Genomic DNA, 15260 nt, shown 5'->3' with positions numbered 1-15260 from the left:
CTCTTTCTATGTATTTTAAATGGAGAAATTTACAAATTAAGCAAATGAAACACCAGTTATGCTTTCTGCAGCTTTCTAGGGAAACCTTTAGCCTCAGCACTGAACTGAGCAATAGCCTTGCTTCTCTCTTTCCCAATTCAGACTGAACACAGCAGTTTGAGAAGAGGAAACACTATACTATTTTTTCTGCTTTTTTTCTTGTAATCTGGACAAAAGGGGACAGTTAGAAGGGAAAAAAAGACTAAGAAATCTCTGCACTTATGAAGACTGACTGAAAAGTCCCTTGAATGCTTTTAGTATTCTAGGAGGTAGAGTGCACTCCAAGGTAAGACAATAACAATTCATGATTGAAAGACAATTAAATATTTTCTATTGTTAGACACCTAATGAATCCAGATAATCTGATTTATCTTTATTTTATGGCTTTACAATTATATTTATTGTCAGAAATTCTCCTTATGGTGACCCAGGCTACAGTCATCTGAAAAGAAAGTATTTTCCATGGCTTTAACAATACATTCAAAATTCCCCTGGCTGAAACTTTAATGCTCTTGAAATGAAGAGCCAAATCCTGTAAAATTAAAATAATCTGAATACTTTCATTGACTTCTGCTCAGTTTGACTAACTTCAAAAGGAACAATCAGGTGAATATATTTTTTTTAAATTGGATTTGGCCTCAGGCTTTTAATTTTGCTAAACTTGCTTTTTCAATTGATAATCTCAAGTTTCTTTTCTGTGGCACAGATTTGGCCCAATATTAAAAAATAAAATAAATTAAAAACAAATCACCTTTACAGTTTCATCTCTGAGATTAAAAGTTAGTTCTAGATTAGTGAGGAAGAGATCAGAAAATTCAGGGTACATGTCTAAAACTTCTAGCAGATCTTCTCGCTGGATCTTATGCAAGTCACAGTAAGTTAAAGCTCTCACATCAGCATTCGACTTCCCTGGTTTTGCATAAAGATGTACCATCTCTCCAAAAATATCATTTTTCCCTGCAGAAAAAAATTAGATGGAGATTATTATTTTAAACATGAATAAGCCATAAAATTGAACTATATATTTCTTTATGATAATAGTGTAGAACAATTGATCTTACACAAAACAATGCAATCAGATTACCAGTGCACATGTTATTATAAATAAAAGCTATCATTATTAATATTAAAAGTGAAATTATGAAAGCCAATGAAATTACACAGGCATATAACTGGACTAAGTGAAAGGGGAATCTTTCATCACAGGATTTCTTCAGTTCCATCAAAACATCATGACTAGAGCAAGTTGCTTATTTCTTTTTCATAAAAACAATATTTACTGATTTAAGTCTTCTTATTATGATGACAAAGGTGTAATTTCTATAGTTGAGTGGAGTCCAGGACCTGTCTGGTTTGCAATCTGATTTTGTTAAGAATTACATGAAGAAACAGGCCATATTTGAAGTATATTTAAGTAGGGTTTTTTCTTTTTTTTCCAGAGGGAATGTAAGATGCAGAAGTTGTTTTCAACAAGCTCTTTAAACAGAGCTGCTTCTATTTTGATATTATTAGAATTCTTTCCATCAATGTTGATACATTCACTGTACCTGGTTGCTAGAATTGTCATCTTTAATTGCTTGTGTTCCCCAAATCTGCAGCAGCAGCTGTAGTCCTGAGTAAAATGTGTTCTAAACTAAGGGTTGCAGGGTTTACCTGCAAAATGAGGTTGGGAAGACAACTGGAAAAACACTTGTGGAAAAGAATAGGGGTCATAGCAGCTGAGAAACAATATACTAGTAAAAAAGAGTGCAAGAGTGACAGTGCATCTCTGATAAACATTTGTGGCTTTTATATTAGATTACTGAAAGTAGTTTTGGTTTCTCCATTTTCTAAAAAGGAAGATTAAAACTGAGCAAGCAGCTAAAAAATGTGAAAGATAATTTAAGGATGATTTACAGTGAGAATATTAGAGTACACTCTGTTTAGCTTATCAACAGGAAGATTAAGAGCTAACCTGATTATATTGCATAAATCCTCACTGAGAGGAAAAATTATTCCATACTAAATGCTTCTAGAACATAATAAGGAATGCATATCAAGAACCAATGGAAAGACATTGAAACAAGATGATTTTACACAAGAAACAAAGTACACATTTTGAACAATAAAAATTACTAACTCAGAAATAAACTGCCAGGAAAAGCGATCTCTTTCATCTTATTATGTCTTCAGATCAAACCCCATAGCTTTTCTTTTATCAAACACAGTTCATTAGACACAATAGATAGTTAAAGGTATGAAATGTAACAGGAGTCAATGATACATCAGAGGTTAACCAGAGGTTAACTAATGTCATAGTCCTTCTGTCTTTAATGTTTATGAATGCAGAGATCCATATTCAAAGCATTTAATATCTTCTCTTAAATATGATTATTGTCATGATTGTAGTATTTTTAAATCTTGTCTACAAAGCTGAAAGAGGTGTTAGATTCTAGGAGGTCCACAGCCATTGCATTTTCTAAGGATTTGGCACAGAATTACTGTTGTCAGGTCAGTACTGGTCAAACCTTGCTCAGTAACATGAGACAGTGCTGGTGAGTTGAGGAAAAATGGGGGTCAAACCCAACATTTCCAGAATTCTTTGATTTCTGTGACAAAGTTGCAATACTTGTGAAGCAGGACACTCTGCTTCTGTGGGTCTACCTCTGTTTCCTTTTGTGATTCTCAGCTTCACTGCCCTTAGCCTGGAGAAGCTGGAGAGTTTCTATGGAAAAGCAAAGGGCATAGAAAACTCTGAACCAATAATAATCTCGAAAGTTACCAATAAATGGCCAAGTTGGTATCTGTAGTGCCAGCTCCTCTGCCATGTTGGAGAACATGGAGCTTAACCACAGCTGGGCCAAATGGAGACCAAGTAAGCATGGATAGACAAGTGAAAGAATTTGCTTAAGGGAAAAGGCTTTCTTGCCTTATTTTCCCTTTTGTTCTGCAATGGAGAATTTTGGAGGTATTGCTAAGTAGTTAAATGATAGCAGCCAATCACTTTATTCTATAACAGCCTAGTTCCATCTTTGATCAGAGAGAATCCTGTATACTTTCCCTATATAAGCAACTGATCTTAGTGTTATTACACTTAAGTATCAATCTAAATCAGCTTAGTCTGTTCTATTCCTTTTCTAGATGCTAAATGGGCAGAAGCTGATGTTTGTAAAAACTTTCAGAAGATGGTTTGAATGCCTGCAATAGATATATGTTTTTATCCAGTTAGCATGCAGGAAGTCTCTGTGTCTCAGTACACTTATAAACTGTCCAAAAGAAAAAAAAAAAAAAAAAAAAAAAAGCGGTGTCCTTGACCTTGGTTCTTGTGGCATAATCAGAACTGGAGCAATTTGATATCTGCTTGCCTCAGCTTGCAGCTTTCCACTTACCTAGGGATAAATCTGACACACTACTGCTCTCCTATTTTAGATATTCAAGGACATGGGCTCTTTGATGCACACGAATTATTGCAGTAAGGTAGACTTTGCTCCTTAAGCAAATTATTTCCCTGCTTCATTTAAAAAAAAACAGTGAATAAAGCATTTACAAGTTTCCTTCCTCAGGAACAACAATGGATATTTCTTTTAGACTCTTTTAACATGCCTTGCAGCAATCTACTTACCAAGAATGGCTACAACAATGTCACTCTTCAGGATTTCAATGGAGCCTCTTGACACAAAGTAAAGAGCAGTGAGAACATCTCCACAGTGCACTAAAGTGTCTCCAGGAGGTGCATGTGTTGTCTTGAATTTCATAGCCAGAGCTCGAAGGCAGCCTTTACTGGCCCCCCGGAAAGCTTTGCAATTCTGAAGCAAATTTTGGTTGAGGTGCAGACAAATGTCAGCTTGTAAGCATTCTGGAAAGCCCTTCAGGACCTGGAAAGACAAGTGGAAGAATTTCATATGAATGCTATGATAGTTGCTTATGTTTTCTTCCTCAACAGAAAGAAAAGAGTGACATACAGAGATGGCCCTCAGACCTGCCAGTGGATTCTAATTCAACAAGTGCATGGTGTTATTTATATTGCAGAGCTTATAGAATGTGAATACTAATGTACATACTAGTGTATGTAGCAGTTGCAAAATATGTTAGATTTCATTCATTGCAAGAAATGGTAGCAAGGTATGTGAATGAATGCACTGCAGTAAAATAACAAGACAACTAAAGGGACAGTCTTGACTCCATGTCACCTATATGGACTATCATGTCTGTTTCTTTCTTATCAACTATAAAAGTACTACATTTAATATAAAATGTTTTTGCTGAAATAAACATGACACTTGTAAAATGAGAGCTATCTGAACAAGATCAGATATTCTTCAGCAATTTTAATAGCATTTTGATGTTCAATATATTCTGCTTGCAAATGTAGAATTTAGAATTTTATCAGAAAAAAAGCAACATGTGTCACTGAAACAGTGCTGTTATGCAGATTTAGACAGGCAGATGATTAATTCAGCAAAATTTGGTGCCAGCTGCTCTGGTCCTTGCTCATCTTTTACTCAGAACAATGGGAGTTTGCCTGAAGTAGAGCCATGGTATGACTCTTTGGTACCATGGTAACACACTGATTTTTGTTTAGAAGATGAAAAGTGAGCTACTTACAATGTGGTCAGTATGTGTGAGGAATTCTAAATTGTCTAGGATCATCTTACCTCTGTTTCTTTTACAATTAGTAAACATTTCAGCTACTGACTTCTAAGGGACTGATGCCCACTTTATGACTTCCTTTTGTTGGAATGGGTCTGACACATTATGATGCACTTCCCAAGTTTCTTTTAAATCCTGTTATCTGCTGTCAGTGATGGTAAAGGGTTATATGCTTTTCCTGGGGCTGGCTACATCTCTTGCATATTTCCAAGGACAAAACAGGGACTAATGCTACTGGTCTTTTGCTAACAATATGTCTTTTTGTTATTAGAGAAGTCTATGGATTCATTCCTGATTATCCTCTGCACTGTTTTTTGACAAACATATAAATATTCCTGCAAAGAAAAAAATAATACATATATACAAAAAGCATTCACTTGTTGCTATACTAATTCTTACTTCAGCACAATAAAGGTCTGTGCACTCACTCTCATTGCATAAATATATTCACAACTTGTATCCTTTGCTAACAGAGATGATTTCTGATATGAGGCTTCTGTTCACACAAGCTGAGCTATGATTTACAAATGAAATATTAGTACCTTTATGTTTCTATGGTTGCTAATGGAAATCAATGCTGTGAAATAACAAGCAAATGTTTTAACACACATATGTACAAAAACTTCATGAGCTATAGGGCATTACCACATGAAACTTATACATCCTCAGAAAAAGCCAGCATTCAACAATAAGCAAAATAAAACATGATAAATGAAAAGCTTTTGTGGTGCCATTCTATTTTCAGTATCCATCATACCACTAGAAATAGCTTAGTATGTGATTAATCTTTTTATGTTAATGTAATTATATTAAAATAAAAATATTTTTGATTGTAGCAACTTATTTACTGAATTATACTGAGAAACTGAAACAAAATATATCTGGTTTACTATACAGGTGGATAAAAACTGCTGGTGTTTATTTTTAATTTTTTTTCTATTCATCTGAGTATAAAAAGACCTACTTTGAATTAATTCTTTTGCTATATGCCTATTTGAATGTAACTGAGTGAGATCCATTTTTTAAAGGTTGCAAAATAAGAAATATGTTTTCAATTCATAGGCAAATGGAAAAATATTTGAATCTTTAGAAAGCCAAGAGCACAGCCTTAGGATAAATTGTATCAATTTTTCACATCAGCTTTCTTTATCTCATTTATGAAGGGATTGTACTTTACCATTAAGCAAAAACCATGCAGACCATCTGTGTTTGCTTATATTTCTGAAGATACTTAAGGGATTTCTTTAATGAAACAATTATTTTGGTAATTAATTTATACTTAATATGAAATTGTTATAAAAGTGTTGCATATTAGCTGATATTTATCTGCCAATAACATCTGAAAGACACTAGACTTTGTTCAAGTATCTGTGATTAAAAATTCCTGCCCCGTGGAGCTTACAATCTAAAATAATTGTTATGCATCATCAGAGAGGAAGAACATTTAATCTTTAATACCACAATTGTCAAATAGCGAGAAGGAAGACAGGTGACCAAATAGCATTGACTTCCAACGAAATTTTGTATATTAAGCCACTAATACAAGTTTAGAAATCCAAGAAATCTCTCTTCAAGATAAATTTGTAAAAACATTTCTATATACCATATTACTGAAAGGAGCTTACCATACTGTGCACACAGTAAATATTTAATCCAAGTCCAGTAGCTGACACTATACAGAATCTGATGTTTCCAAACTACCTTTTATATTGTGCAGTACAGACGACATCTTGTGAATCCAAGCATACATGTACACTTGTAACATTCATATTGTAATGCCTTTGAGAATTTATTCCTTATTCATCAATTTTCAGCTTTTGTTAATAAGGGAGTTTCTGATTGTCACAGATATCTTTGTCTGTGTAGAGCAGGAATTCGTTGTCTTGAAAATCGTGTTCTTATAATGTGTTAATCAACAGTGATACCTTATGTGTGCACACGCTGAAAACTAAATATTAGAAAATTACCCATGGAGTCTTCAAAATCATGAGATTATCTTAAAAATAATAATACCCTAAATACTGTATTTCACTTAATTTGATGCTATCTTTTGCAATCTCTGAATACATTTAAGTCACACTGCAATGTGACAACAAAAATTCAAAATACACTTCTCTAAACAACTAAGAGACAGCACAATCTTGACATTACATGAATGCAGGACTAGGTGATGCAAAAATAAAATATTTTTCAAAATAAAATTTTAAAACAATAAAGCTAGATTTGCTCTTTAAAAAGCATTATTCTCAATGACAAATCCAAAATTAATAGTCATTTGAATACAGGTTTGTATGAGTTTCAATTGCTTCATTCTTTCTGGACATGTTTCTATTGTTACACTCATTGTCTCATCAACGGCAATTCCACTGGGTCCTGGTAAGAAAAATCTGGGATTCTTATGGTTAGAATCATAGTTAGAATCAGAACTCATGCATAATTCAAAAGACACAATTCTTCTAAAAAGGATATGTAACAAGATATAAAATCAGCCTCTCTTTTCTATCCATCCTCCTCTCCCCCCCCTCAAAAAAGAAAAAAAAAAAAAAAGGAAAAAAAGAAAAAGAGAAAAAAAAAAAGTAAAGGAAAAACAGTTATGATGCTGTGACCATAGGCTCCAGTTGTCGCTCCTTGGTGGTTCTGTCCAAGTTTAGTCTTCTCTTCCTGTCTGGAATAAACCATGTCAAACAACACTGATTTATCTACTTGGCATGCTTAGAGAAGAGGACAGCATAGCAAGGACATGATTCCTAATGCCTTGAAGACTGTGGAGAGGGAGTCCAGCTTCATTAACTTTTATCTCTCAAGATGACAAAGTATTACTCATACATGTACCATGCACCTTCATGACAAAAGGATTGGAGACATTTATGTTCCCTAACCTCATACAACCAAAAGTCTGAGGCAGCGATAACTTTGTTTTGTTTGAATAAATCATAACATTCATAAAAATTTCTACATTTCTGTCCTCAGTTCTGGAACACCTATTGACATCTGTCCTGCAGAAAATACTCGGAAACCATCCAAGCTGAAGTCATACAGGTTTTTAATATCTTCAAGGACAGAGACTCCACAACCTCTGTAGGCAATTTGTGTCAGTGTTTGGTCTTCCTCATGGTAAAAAAGCATTTCTTAATATTTGGGTGAAACCTCCTGTTTGTGCCTATTGCCTCTAGTCCTGTCACCGGACACCACCGCAAAGAACTTGTTTCCATCTTTTTTGCAACCACACTTCAGTTTTGTGTTCACATTGATAAGATCTCCCTGGAGCCTTCACTTCTCCAGGTGGAACAGTCTCACCTTTCATCACCTTTCTATCCAGTCCCTGCACTTGAGTAGTCAAATATACCCCTTTAACTCTGCATATTATCTTCTGTCATACATTTTCTCTGTTGAAATGCAGGTGAGTTGAAACATTAAAGGTGATGTTGATGATGACCAAAGAGGTCACAAGAGAGTTCTTGTGCATTGTGGGTCTCTCTGGGGTGTGTTGGAACTCATTTTCATAGGACCATAGAATGATTTGTGTTGGAAGGAACCATTTAGATCATCTAGTTCCAATCCCCCTGCTTGGGCATGGATACCTTGCACTTGACCAGGTTGCTGAAAGCCCCATCCAGCCTGGCTTTGACCACTTTCAGGGAGGGGACAGCTACAACTTCCCTGGGCATCCTGTTCTAGCGTCTCACCACCATCACAGGAAAGAATTTCTGCCTAATGTCTAACATACGTCTAACCTAAATCTAACCTCTTCTAATTTAAAACCATTATCTCTTGTCCTCTTGCTACATGCCCTTGTAGAAATCCCTCCCTAGCTTTCTTGTAGGCTGCCTTCAAGTACTATAAGACCCTCTGGAGCCTCCATGCTGAACAAGTTCAACTCTCTCATCCTGTCTTCATTGGAGAGGTTCTCCAGACTCTGATCATCTTTGTTGCCCTCCTCTGGACTCATTCTAACAGGTCCATGTCCTACTTATGTTGGGGACTCCAGAACTGGACACAGTACTCCAGGAAGAGTCTTGTTAGAGCAGAGGGAATCACCTCCCTTGACCTGGCCATGCTTCTTTTGATGCAGCCCAGGATACGGTTGATTTTCTGGACTGCAGGTGCACACTAATGGCTCATGTTGAGCTTTTCATCAAGCAATAGCTACAGGTCCTTATTCCATTATTTACTCAACCTATATCTGTGTTTGGGATTGCCCTGACCATTTTGAATAAGGCTTTCTTGTCTTAGAATCAGAGTCAGACTTATTTATGAGTGGCAAGTATCAGGCATATAGAAAGAAAGATAAAGGTAAACTCTTTAGCTCATCTGACAATTTTAGCTGGCATAAAGTCAAAGAGGAATTCTCACATTATCTGTTTATCCCTGTTCTGTCTTGATCTCTCCCCGTGAATCGGTTTGAGAAAATGATCCACACAAAAACTAATCCAGCCGCTGGAGGTACAAATCAGCTGGAATAAATATTAATAAATTAAATTTGTGTCAGAGTCTACACATACTTTTTCTCTATTTGGATATCATCTCCATAATACAGATTTCAGAATGTTGGCATCACTAAATGCTGAATAAAGTTCTCAAACAAAATTAATATTTTGAACTAATTTTCAACTAATTTGAACTAATCACAAGAAGCAAAACCCATGCTTTGGCAAGTTCACTCTAGTTTAGATTTATATTAAAAATCAAAAATTTTTTTTTGGCTTTGTTCTGTAAGAATGAGTGAAATTATATAATAGTGATTAACATATTTTGTGAAATGACATATGACTTTATTTTTTATCTTTCTGCCACTAAATTTTAACACTAATCTGGGACTCTACCTGCAAAAATTGTGCTGCATAGATTTTGAATTAGCATCTCTGTCCCCCAGCAGCTGTTTCCTGTATTAGAAAGAATACTGCAGGATTTAGTTCTGTCAAAAACATTTGACTCTAATATTTGAAAACATTTTCATCTAGGCTAAATATTTCTGTAATTCAGCCTAGTTTTATTTCTAGAGAGAACTGAAAATTTACTATTTCTGCGATAGTTAATGATAGAAATTATCTATTTTTAAAAGCAGAAATTCAAAGGGCTCATTTCCAAGAGCTTTTACCATTTAAAAAAAGAATGAACAAAGTTAGAGATGGTGACAATTTTGCTCCAGCAGTTCTTGGGCTTCACATAGAATAAAGATTATTTTTGATAATTCATCTTCATATGGAAAGATTTCCAGAGTCAGATTTTTTGTTGTTGTTTGTGTTGTTTGTTTGTTTTGGTAGGATATGAAGGAGGTCCTTAAAACAGCTGAGAGAGAACAGATGCTGAGCTAATGATGATGACGAGCTAATTCCCCTTTCAATGAGACTTGAATTCTGACAACTTTATCAAGAATTAGGATCTTTTTCTCTCAGTCATTGCCAGGAAATGGATTTGTGTGAGATTTTAATGTTGAAATTGCTGGAGCTGCAGTGGATTGTTCTTCATCTATAATCTTATCACAGTTTTCAAGTAGATCTGAAAGGTCGTCTCTGAGATACATTACATTGACGGGTGAGGAGGACAGAGAATTGTTTCAGTTTCTTAGACTGTTAACATTCTCATCAACAGAAAAGTTTAATTTCTGTAGAAGCTGGAAGCTGACCACATCCATATATTTTCAAAAACAGAATGATAGTTGGAAAATTGTTAATTGATCTTGTTTTTGAGACATTACACCACAAAATACAATGCAGTGAAAAACCTGGCATATGGATTGACATTCTTGAAAATAATTTTTTTTAGGTCTTTTCTATAACTCTGCCAAATGTAGAAATGTAGGGATTTGTCTTTGTTTAAGTGGTCTTGTGATAGAAAATTAAAGGATAACTTTACAGCTAATCATATGTGAGGTACTTTCTGACAGGCTCATAAGTTTTATGATTGCCATTATGACACACAGGTGAGCAGCAGTACCACTTTCCTCTATGATTACATATTTGCTCTGTTTAACCAATTGCTACTAGTTTTTGTTTCAAATACTTCTAATTTGGATTACCCTTTGATGGCATTAGGAATTTCTCCTTGCTATTTTTAAAATTTTAATTTACTTTTCTAATTTATGGCCCAAAGAAGATCACTGGCAGTAGTTCCACTGGTAGAATTGCATCGGACATAGGAAATAGGAAATTATCACAGTGGGAGGAAAAGTAAGAATAATAAATGTAGTGGTGTCATTCAGTGACCAGTGGCAAATTTCTCACAAAAGAAACCTTACAATGAACCTGGCCTTTATGTGCTGTAGTAGCATTGCTAGTTCCAAACTTCCAAGACTGATCTGTGCTCTGCAGTACTTGCACGATCATTGTGACAAAGACAGCTTATCACAGGTGTAAACTCAATCATTTGCGTGGATGCTTGCAGGAGAAGGTTCAATAAATTTATATATAAAAATTCTGACTTGCTTTCTCCTTTCATGGTATAGGGTAAAATGGAAAACTAAAAGGAATCTGTCCCAGACCCAGAATTTTGATTAACATTTATGCTTGGTTAAACCTGTTTGGAAGCTTCTCCCACTTATTTACTTTGAACACTTTTCAAAGGTAAAATAAATCAATAAATCTATTCAGCTGCACAGAAGATCCATGGGGGGTAGGGGAAGTGGAGCTGTAGAAAATACATGCATAACTTAAAAAAGGATCTTGAATACTAAATATTTTTTTACAATCACATCACACACATCTTTTTAGGGTCAGCATCACAGGCATGCTATTATCAGTGTTGGACTGATAATATTAGAATGAAGGGGGAAAAAGAAGGCAAAAAGAGTTTAGGAAAAACAGAACAGGACAGTTCAAAAACCAAAAAGAGTATCTTTGAATCTTTGGGACAAGGGACATCTTTCATGAAACAATATACACTGTAAATATTTTTTTATATATTTAACTTTGCCAGTGTATAACATAGGGATGTGATTTAAATTATGCTCATTCTAGATACTCAAGATTTTTATCCAGATTAAAATAAATCCCAAATCCTGTTTATCCAGTCCATGCATAATTATGTGGAACTGTTTTTATAAAAAATAGATTATGCAATGAAACATAATCAAAGAGATGTACAAATGAAGCAGAGGGGAACAAATGAACGATGGTCTCAGCATATTTCACCAGCAGATCTTTAAATCTTTAAAGCTGATGTTAAGTTTAGCTGTTTCAAATGAATGTTATTATCTTCTGTGTTTCAAGTTAGAGTGTTGGAATTAGTTTAGGAAATCGAGTCTATTTAGTCTTTGTGCATTATTATTTCTGGCTTGTTTTTTTTTTTTTTTTCCCACCCCACTATTCCTGAGTTATTATGTATATTACTGATCATAATTAAAAGCATCTTTTGAAACACATTCTTTACTATTATTTTTATATATATATATATGATTATTTTGTGTATTTACATTGCATTTACATATATATATATATAAAACGTAAATTATTCATGCACTTTCTATCTCAAAGGAGGAGGAGTTTTTGAATTTTATTCAGTTTTTAGTCATGAAGTGAAAAAGAAAGACATTGTATCGAATTCTGCCTTCAGATACTTGCAAAAAAACTCCCAGTAAATATTATCAGGAGTCAAACACATTTGTATGAGGACAGTATTAGCCCTTTAGTGTGTAAATGCAAATATTTCATGCAAAATTAATTATCACATGCAAGTTCATATCATATGCACATGGCTTCTAGCCAAGAAAACCTTATTGGTGCTTTTGCTAACATGCATATATGGCTTGAACTAAGAGCAGTCACGCAAAGGAAAATGCAGAATGATCAGCATGGCAACTTGGTCAGAGTGATGTTCCTACAGAGCCACTATCTAATGCAAACCAGTATGACCTTTTGGGGCAGAGAAGCATTATTTGAGTTGTGGGGTAAAACAGTGATTAATAAATGTGGTTAGATTAGCATTTCTTAATGCCTCATTTTTAGTGACCATTTTGCCCCACATCTGATTCTCTGATTATTTCCCTCTGCTATCTACCCCTTTATCATGCAAAAACTTACAATTAAAATTAGAAAGCATCGAACAAGCTCTAAACTCAACAGATAACATGGATATTCTCCACACTATATACTGGAATTAAATTTTATATAAATACCTCCTGCTCTTACCAGTGGGTGGTGTTATTCCATGTATTTAGGTATGAAGCAGACAGGAAAGAGATAAATCTTTCATAAGTACAACATAGATCACACATTTCTTATATTATCCTTGCACTAAATGTAATAAACTTACTTAAGAAAATTAAGTGACTGCTGTAAAAATTTAGGGATAGAATTGTGCAGAATGCAAAATAAAATATAATGAAACAAGATACTAAACTTGCTTTTTTTTCCAGATTTTATTTCAAACAAAGCCTCCATATTATTCATATTCATATTGCAGAATATGGCCTGTTTAATCCATTTAGTTAGTATTTTACATTAATGAAAAATCCAAGACTAATTCCAGTACACCAGTTCTTGCATTATGAAAAGTTTAACCTGACAACATACAGTTTTAGTTACTATTTCATGTGAAACAGATGTTCTAAGTAAATCCATTGGTAGTGAATTAGTTAATGCATACATGATTTTGTAATATCTTCAGAAATAATTCAGTGAGCTAATTGAGGCTTAGGCTGTACCCACCTGCAGCTTAAAGGCCTGATCCTGCAAAGTGCTGAGTACCCTTCAATCCCATTTCCAACAGAGGGAACCAGAGCCACTCAGTGCCATGCAGGATGAAGCTACTGATGCTGCCTTCCACTGCATTAATCCCCAGCAGAGGTTTCTACAAGTATACTTGGACTGTGTGGGGCAAAATATTCCTCTGGAGTGGACACTCATGGAAGTGGGAGGTGAAGCCAAATATATTTAATTTGTTCTCTCACTTTTAAGATCTGCTTTACTTAATGGTAACCATATAGTCAAGCTGTCAGTGATTCAGCTTTATAAAAGCCTGTAATCAATACCATTGTTTCTGGTTACTTCATAAAAGGGTACCACTCTCACAGTCATTCACGCACATGGAAGCTGTTTGAATTTATGTCAAAAATTTGGAAGGTGATTTCTAGTTGAATTGTTACCAAAATGTATAGATTTTCTTGTTCTTGAAATTTTTGTGGAGAGTGCTGTGAAGTCTAATCCATAACTCAGAGCAGCTCTGGAAAGCATCCCCTTAGAGCTACAGAATCACAGATCCTTAAGATGGACAGAGCTCACAGTGTCTTCAAACAAACCTATGTCAACTTTTTCAGAAAAAAAATTGCTGTCTCCAGAAAGTAAGTCAGAAATATAGCTGCCTGCTTTTCCTCATTAGCAGATAGGTATTTCCTTTTAGCTGGACACAAAATGTATTTTTCTATAAGGAGTATTTACATGGTTTTTAATCAAGCACCGAAAAAAGGAGTGTAATACCCTGCCATTTCCTAGAAATTAGATTCTAATTGATGGATCACTAAATGGATAGTAGTACTGTGTTGACTTTCAGTGAAGAATTAAGTGGCTGTGAATGCAAGTGAACTACTATTCAGACTATTATATGATTATAGTATTTCACCCTGAAAAAAACAGCTAATCCACCTGCCTGCTCCTCTTTTCCACCCACCTCCAATATACTTGTTCTAGATTACATGAAAGGATTCTGAAAAATAATTGATCTCCACAGGTTTTACAGAAGAGTTACTCTGTAGGTACCAAGCAAGGTACTCTTACTGATACTGGAGGTGGAAAATAAGGCCAAAGAAGAAACAAAATTCTGGAACAGCTACATCTGAAATAAGTACCTTTTTTTTTTTTTTTCTTGTCTTAACCTTATAATAGTCAACAGCAGTTCTCCAGCTTTCCTATGCACAGTGACTGCTCAGCTTTCTGACATAGCTTGTATTAATTTAGGCAGTTTGGATGCCAAACTTGTAATGGCTTGGTTTATATCCACCTTCTTAAGCTTGTACTTTTACAGCTCATGAATAATGAAGACTCTCAATCTCTAAAATTCTAAATTCTCATGCATCTGTGCCTGAAAAATGAACAACATACCATGTTCATGTCAATGCCATTGGTGTATGTCCATGCATGCTGGAAGTACTCCTCAAGGCGCTGCCGCAGCGGGTTGGGGATTTGGTGGAAGCGAATGAACTCCTTTACTCGCAGCATCTGCATGTGATACCGTGCAGTTCCCGAGTAGAGTCTTTGGATTATTGCAGATACATTTCCAAAGATGCTAGCATACATTAATGCTGGATTAAATAGAAACAAAACTTATTTAAGTGATATAATTGGGTTTTGCAGATGATGGAACAGTTCTTATAATGCATTTTGTATGTAAAACAGCTCGCATGAGACTAGTAATGTTTTTAGAGATGCAGAATTGATTTACCTGAAGCTTTTTTATTGATTTGATTGTATCAGTACCAACTCAGTTAGCAGATGAGGCTTAAATATTAAATTTTACTGAAGTTGGTAATATTGATCTTTGGAGATTTGTAGTCCTGAATTTAATGTTGTAAGTTAGGTTCATCTAATTTCACGGACCACAGAGTGACTAAGAACTAGGAACTAAGGTTAAGAGCAAGTTAAGAATAAAGAGCAGAGTTA

General features: G+C 34.9%; 1 protein-coding gene across 3 annotated transcripts in view; it reads right to left on the bottom strand.

Moving 5' to 3' along the window:
• Window positions 1-15260, bottom strand: part of KCNH7 (potassium voltage-gated channel subfamily H member 7) — a 212126-nt gene that overhangs the window by 24880 nt on the left and 171986 nt on the right. For all 3 annotated transcript variants that reach the window (XM_071747510.1, XM_071747511.1, XM_071747512.1), the window contains 3 exons: window positions 14703-14902; window positions 3641-3893; window positions 791-996 (listed from right to left, as the gene is read on the bottom strand). In XM_071747510.1, coding sequence (XP_071603611.1) covers window positions 791-996; window positions 3641-3893; window positions 14703-14902 — 659 coding nt within the window. The remainder of the gene's footprint in view (window positions 1-790; window positions 997-3640; window positions 3894-14702; window positions 14903-15260) is intronic.

The sequence above is a fragment of the Heliangelus exortis genome, chromosome 6 (assembly GCF_036169615.1).
Source record: "Heliangelus exortis chromosome 6, bHelExo1.hap1, whole genome shotgun sequence".
Classification (NCBI taxonomy): domain Eukaryota; kingdom Metazoa; phylum Chordata; class Aves; order Apodiformes; family Trochilidae; genus Heliangelus; species Heliangelus exortis.
Note: the sequence above shows the minus strand (reverse complement) of the source record. Positions and strands in the feature narration are given on the sequence as shown.